This window comes from Gorilla gorilla, chromosome 13 (genome assembly GCF_029281585.2).
Source record: "Gorilla gorilla gorilla isolate KB3781 chromosome 13, NHGRI_mGorGor1-v2.1_pri, whole genome shotgun sequence".
Classification (NCBI taxonomy): Eukaryota; Metazoa; Chordata; class Mammalia; order Primates; family Hominidae; genus Gorilla; species Gorilla gorilla.
The window spans coordinates 93,313,645-93,320,212 of NC_073237.2; the positions used below are offsets into that span (position 1 = coordinate 93,313,645).

The 6,568-nt window shown below is 45.2% G+C and overlaps 1 protein-coding gene across 8 annotated transcripts in view; it reads right to left on the minus strand.

Annotated features, from left to right (window-relative positions):
• The window catches only part of ZNF782 (zinc finger protein 782), a 39,685-nt gene extending 37,910 nt beyond the window's left edge, over window positions 1-1,775 (minus strand). For 3 of the 8 annotated variants that reach the window (XR_002007419.4, XR_008668214.2, XM_063696594.1), the window contains exon 1: window positions 1,345-1,766. Coding sequence is in view for 4 of the 8 variants with exons in the window: in XM_063696594.1 (XP_063552664.1) it covers window positions 1,345-1,393 (49 nt within the window). In the remaining 4 variants the exon portion in view is untranslated. Of the gene's footprint in view, window positions 1-107 lie in introns of all 8 variants that reach the window. The other 5 variants (XM_063696595.1, XM_019034026.4, XM_019034027.4 and 2 more) reach the window with 5 other exon arrangements.
• Between the last annotated feature and the right edge of the window lie 4,793 nt (window positions 1,776-6,568).

The window sequence follows — 6,568 nt, forward strand, 5'->3', positions numbered from 1 at the left end:
AAGTCTTATAAAAGAGATGAGATACTTTAAGGCAAACAGTTTTAGATGTTTTAACTGGGATGTATTTCTCAAAAGGCCCTTTGGATAAGATGCTTTTGGTGACTCACCTGTGAAAGAATGAACGGAACTGTTTTCCTCCTGGCTCTACCACAAACGAGGGATCCCCGGAAACTCACTGAACCTTTCATGCCCAATGTCTTTAAAGCTTTCAAAAGAATCAGAAGTAGATAGCCACGGAAAACCCTTCATGTATCATCATGCATGGGATTCTATGAGGTAGGGACAAAGTCTCCAGTGTCACATATGTTAACAGCAGTATGGCATCTGTAAAGAGTGGAGAACAAAGGGACTGGGGGCTACTTTGGGATCTGGGGACAGAATCTCCGGTTACCCCTACCCTCAGACCTATGCAATGATGTGGCCTTTCCTGAGCAGCCTGTCCCTGGCCACCACCTAGCCCATTTTGCTCTTCTCAAAGCTGGCCCAAACCACCCACTGTCACCCATTGTGTGGTGGCTTCTGGAGGCTTCACCAAGTCTGGCTCATTCTGGGAAGGAGGATCAAGAACTGCTTCTGACCATACACATCTAGGATCTGCTCCTCTGTGGGCTCTTCTGCCTCTGCTCTGAAGCTCGGGAGGGAGCTCTAGGTCTGAGAGGTGTTCTCTTCCAGGTAAAACTGTTCACAGATACCCCTGCTTCCCACCTCGCAAGAGCTGCTCTGTTCAAGGAGCCTGCGACCTGACCTGAGAAACCATGTTAGTGGCAAAAATCTGACTCTTAGAATTCTTTACATCAGACTTAAAAGAGAGACACCCTGACAATGCAGAAGTGGTCAGGAACGTGTCTGACCCAAGAGATCTGAAGACACACCAGAAATCCAGACTACATTTGACACATGGTAAGATTCCATCTACATCCACTCCCTGAGTATTTGGGGACATGCCATTCTGCTAAGTGCTGTGAAGGCTGCAATGCTGGTTTTAGGCAGGTGTGATATTAGCGCCTGAAACGGGAAATAAATCACACCTGCCTTTGAACCCCAGCTCCCTCACTGCTAGCTTATGTGACCTGAGCCTCAGTTATATTTAATGCAGATGTGGTTGTGAGGTATACATAGGCACCCAACGAATGGAACAAAGTGTCTTCTAAATATAACAGCAGCAGTCCGCTCATGGCTTAGTAGCCTACAGTCGGCTGTTTGCTTTACAGGTGGTGACTTCAAGTTTTAAACCAACGCCATGAAGCAGTCATTATTAATACCCTCACTTTCAGATGAGAAACCTGACTCTTATCCAGGTCCCTGCATTCGCCTCGGCTTCCAGTTGACAGAGCTGGAACTTACCCGGGTTTTTCCAGCTCCAGAGCTCGGGGTCTCGATGCAGACCCACCATCCGGGGATTTCGGGCACGTCGTCGCCCGCGTTACAAATGCGCCTTCCCGCCCCGCCGCCGTTCGCGCCAGGCTCCCGTCCCGCACACCGCGGCCCGCACCCGGCACCTGCTCCGGACCAGCGCTCAGCCTCAGCCGCCCCGGGAGCCAGCGGCTGAAGTCCCTCTCCACCGGCCGGGAAGGCCGAGGGCCCGCCCGGTCGCATCCACTGACACAGGGGGCGGGGATCCCACAGACTTCCCGCTTCCTCTCCCGCTTCCGGGCACAAACGCTGTCCTCCCGCCCCAGCTGCGCCCCCTCTACTTTCCGAGCCGACCCCCGAGCTTCCCAAACCGCTTCCCGGGAGTCTCGAGAACCCAAAGGAGGAGGCGGGGCTCTGGCTGCACAGGCGCAGAAGGAGCCCAGTAGCCCCATCCCAGAATGCTGCGCGGCGAACCAGACTCATTCAGGACTACATTTCCCATAAGCTCTTGCGTCCGCCTTCGACGTGACTCCTCACGTTTCGGCGATTCAGAATTGGCGGGGATGAAGTTTTTATGGAGTCTCCCGCTCAGGCTCTCTAAGAACAGGGAGAAGTTAAAGGTTAAAACTTGAACGCTACTGACAAATACAAAGAGTAGCCCTCCATTGGTTCCTGGTTGAACCAACATTTTTTTTCCCATAAGACTTTCGGAGACAATTGGGAAGCTGAATATGGATTGGGAATTGCAAATATTGAAAAAAAGTACCATTACTTTTGTGAACTGTGAAAAAAAATTAAGAATTTTGTAGAAAAAATTTTTTTTAAAAAGGGATCACTACTGAAGTATTTAGCATTGAAATGATATAACTTTGAATTTACTTTACAATTTTATACATTTTCAACCTGGAACCTCCACCTTGTCTCTTTACAGCCTACCCGACCCATTGACCTGTGAGCCCTGTCCTGGCGCCCCCAGGCGTGAGGGTTCTAAGGCGGGTCGAGCCCGGTGCTGCAGGTGTTAGAGAAAAGCTTTTGGTTTTTATCCCTTAACATTGCTTCTTGCCGAATTCTCTTACTGATTCAACATATTTAAATTTAATGTTAATTATCTTAGGTTTCCATGCGCATAACGAATTTTCTTGCTTTTTGCTGATTTTTTTTTATTTCCATAGGTTATTGGGGAACAGATGGTGTTTGGTTATATGAGTAAGTTCTTTAGTGGTGATTTGTGAGATTTTGGAGCACCCATCACCTGAGCAGTATACACTGCACCCCATTTGTAGTCTTTTCTCCCTTGCCCCCCTGCCCTCCGCCATTCCCCCCAAGTGCCCAAAGCCCATTGTGTTATTCTTATGCCTTTGCATTCTCATAGCTTAGCTCCCACTTATGGGTGAGAACTACGATGTTTGGTTTTTCCACTCCTGAGTTACTTCACTTAGAATAATAGTCTCCAATCTCATTCAGGTCGCTGCAAATGCCATTAATTCATTCCTTTTTATGGCTAAGTAGTATACCATCATATATATACCACAGTTTCTTTATCCACTTGTTGATTGATGGGTATTTGGGTTGGTTCCACGTTTTTGCAATCGCAAATTGTGCTGCTATAACCATGCATGTGCAAGTATCTTTTTCATAATAATGACTTCTTTTCCTCTGGGTAGATACCCAGTAGTGGGATTGCTGGATCCAATGGTAGTTCTACTTTTAGTTCTTTAAAAAATCTCCACACTGTTTTCCATTGTGGTTGTACTAGTTTACATTCCCACCGGCAGTGTAGAAGTTTTCCCTGTTTGCTGCAGCCATGCCATCATCAACTATTTTTTGATTTTTTGATTATGGCCATTCTTGCAGGAGTAAGGTGGTTTTGATTTGGATTTCTCTTATCATTAGTGATGTTGAGCATTTTTTTGTATGTTTGTTGGCCATTTGTATATCTTTTTTGAGAATTGTCTATTCATGTCCTTAGCCCACTTTTTGATGGGATTGTTTGTTTTTTTTCTTTGATGAGATTGATTTGTTTGAGTTCGTTGTAGATTCTGGATATTAGTCCTTTGTCAGATATATAGATTGTGAAGATTTTCTCCCACTCTCTGGGCAAAGTGAACAGCTGAGTAAAGATTAAAGGTGAGCTGCGAGGTGTTGTTACCTCAGAGGGTGCTCTGCAGAAGAGTATATCCATGAGCTACTTGAACTCTTTAAATCAAAACAAAAGGAAAAAAGTTTATTCTAAGCAAGTTTATTTCTTGTCTGATGGTTATTAGATGGGAGAACATTGCCAGATCTAAGCTACCAAACTTAAAAATGTTTTCAAAAACAAATGGTTATTGAACATCACATTTTACAGAGATTCTGCTCCCTTTCTTCCGCCCTCCCCAGAGAGAGCAGTCCTGCATGCGAATGATCAAAGGTCAGTCTTAGGACAACGAGAAAACAAGCTATTTAGATAAACTCCTCTACATTCCCTTGTTATTTGCTTTTTACTATTAACTCAAGGTAAGAGGATCAGGCTGCCTTCAGCCATAACCCTTTCCTAAAGCTTTTGCAAAACCTTCTGGCCTTCCAAGAAGGTTTGCCCAGTTCTTTGTAGGACAGATGATTGATAGATGTAAAGTAATTCATGAGATTATCTCACAAACTGCTTAGCAGGGTTAGAGGAATCCCAGGGATACATAGACTGGCAGCTGTTTCCACCTTAAAACCAACAGAATTGTCTAAGTTGCAGACGATGTAAGACAGAACAGTTTTTATGATGTGATCATGAAGATGTGAAAAATAGGGGCTGTAAGAAGGACCATTCTTTATACACGTGCGTTCCTTATCAAGCCAGCAACTGACTATGGGGAATGTTTTACAACCCCAGAGACCTGCGCCTGCCATGCTGCTCTGCACAGCAGCCACTCGGGGGCTCTCTTGACCGCAGTTTTTTAAGCTAGTGCCCTATATAGAAGGGTAAGTTTTTGTGAAAAGATTAACATTTGCTCACTATCACATGGGTTTTACATATTCAGGCTTGACGTACTTGTAAAGTTCCCATCTGCCTACCAGCTAGGTGTCAGACATTACATGTGGTAGGCACTTGAGGATTTACTGAATGACTTTAAATCCACACTGGGCCTGTGTGTGTGCTGCCTTTTATGAGTGTGAAGGTGGCAACACTGCCTCTTTTCATGATGCCCTTGGCTGAGATGACCATCATTCTTGTGACTAAAATTGGGCTGTACATTTCTATGGGCACAGTAGGTAGCAGAAGTATCTGACCTATGATTGTGATATGGCCTCTTGCTCTGCCTGATCAAGCAAAGTCTCTGTAGAACATAAGAATAAAAGGCACTTACTTTCTGGTCAAAACCAGAAGAAACCCGTCATTCCTAAGAGTTCTTATTACAGCACTCAAACTAAGCTAAATCAAAGGCCAGTGCTCTATTTTGCAGATTTACATAGAAAGACTTGAAAGTTATGCTGATATTGACATTTGTCCAACCAACTAGAAGAGGATTGTCTTGTCAGCCATTTATCTTGCTGTGGAGCGATGACCATGAGGTTGCAGGGAGTGTGAAAAACTGCAGGCTCTCTGAGAACATTTAATCTGATGACATGTGAGTTTGTAAGGTTTTTGTGAACTTTCTGATAATTTTTCAATATTTTTTTTGCTCCCATAAACTTAACACTTTAAGAAATATTTTTAAAGGTTACATTGTGCAGATGATGGAAATGGACATGAAAACCACATCTTTCTATTAGCTTTAGAATAACAGTTCATAGTTTTCATTGTTCATTGGTAGGTCTTGGTAAATTGCTCTTGTAATAATCTGCTCATAAATTGAAAAGTATTTTTCTGGTGATTTTTGGCAATTATCTTCCAAGTATACTACCAGAACATAATAGTACAGTAAATATCTTTATGGCTTTCTAGAGGCCGTCTGCAAGTTCCAGTCTCTCTTTAAGGTGCACATGTCTGGCCTTTGAAATAATTGGCCGCTGACAGGTCTAGGGCCTCTAGACTGAAAAATGTGTAGCTTCACCCTGAGTCATATATTGTGTATTTGCTCTTGCTGGTGTTTCCGCTGCCTTTATCTGAAGATCTGTTTTATAGAAACCCTGACATACAGAATAGCCACAGATCCCTGTGCCCCTATCCCCTCCCCCAGGAGTGTTGCCTGTGTTTAGAGATTGGGCTGATGAGTTAGAAGCTCTCCTCAGGCAGTCTGAGAAACATTGCATTGCTGGACATCACCCAATGCTCACCTCACCCAAGAGCTTCCTAGGGCACTCATACAACCACAACAGCACTTTGGGGTCCTTGAGTTACCTATGAGAGTGCAATAAATCTTGCTGAGTCAGGGGGTTGCTCACAGATGGCACCAACTGGACACAGAAACATGAGCTTCATGGGGTCTTTCTTCCAGTCTGGCCTCATGACTGCTGTAAAGGGAAAGGCCTTGGAGTTGGTAGGCAGGGTGAGCCAGGGAGGCATTTTTAGCAAAGGCTCTCAGAGTGCCCACTGGACAGTGAGAATGGCTTTGTGGGTGACGCTTAGGAAAATATGAAGGAACACCTCATATGAAGATCAAGATCGTGACAGGCAGTGGCGCGAGGTTTTGTTTGTTTGTTTGTTTTACATTTGCCTGTAGGTAAGACTGTCATTCAGAATGTATGCAGCCACAGAAGTGGAGCCTGATGGCTAAGTAGAAATCTCTGCCACCTGTGCTCCCCACAGGAATAGCCTCAGCAGAGGACCTGTGGCGAGGAGAGAGTCCGTGCTTGGCGGAGGGAGAACACAGCAGCTGTGGGACTTTGCACTGAACTCAGTGCTGCCTTGTTGTAGCAGAAAGCAAAACAAGGTTGCACTCATCTGATGCCTCCACCCACGGAGGAAACATTTACACTAGTGCCCACCCACGGAGGGAACATTTACACTAGTGTCCACCCACGGAGGGAACATTTACAGTAGTGCCCACCCACGGAGGAAACATTTACACTAGTGCTAGCCAGAAGGGAATTGTTTATCCCAGTGGTTGGAACTTGAGTTGTGGAAAGCCTGGCTACTGCAGGATAAAGTACTCGGGGTCCTTAATAAACCTGAAAGGCTGTCTAAGCCACAAGGACTGCAACTCTTAGGCAAGTCCTAGTGCTGTGCCGCGCTTGGAGCCAGTGTATTTGGGGGCATGTGACCTAGAGAGACAGCAGCTAGGGCAGCTATGGAGTGCTTGCC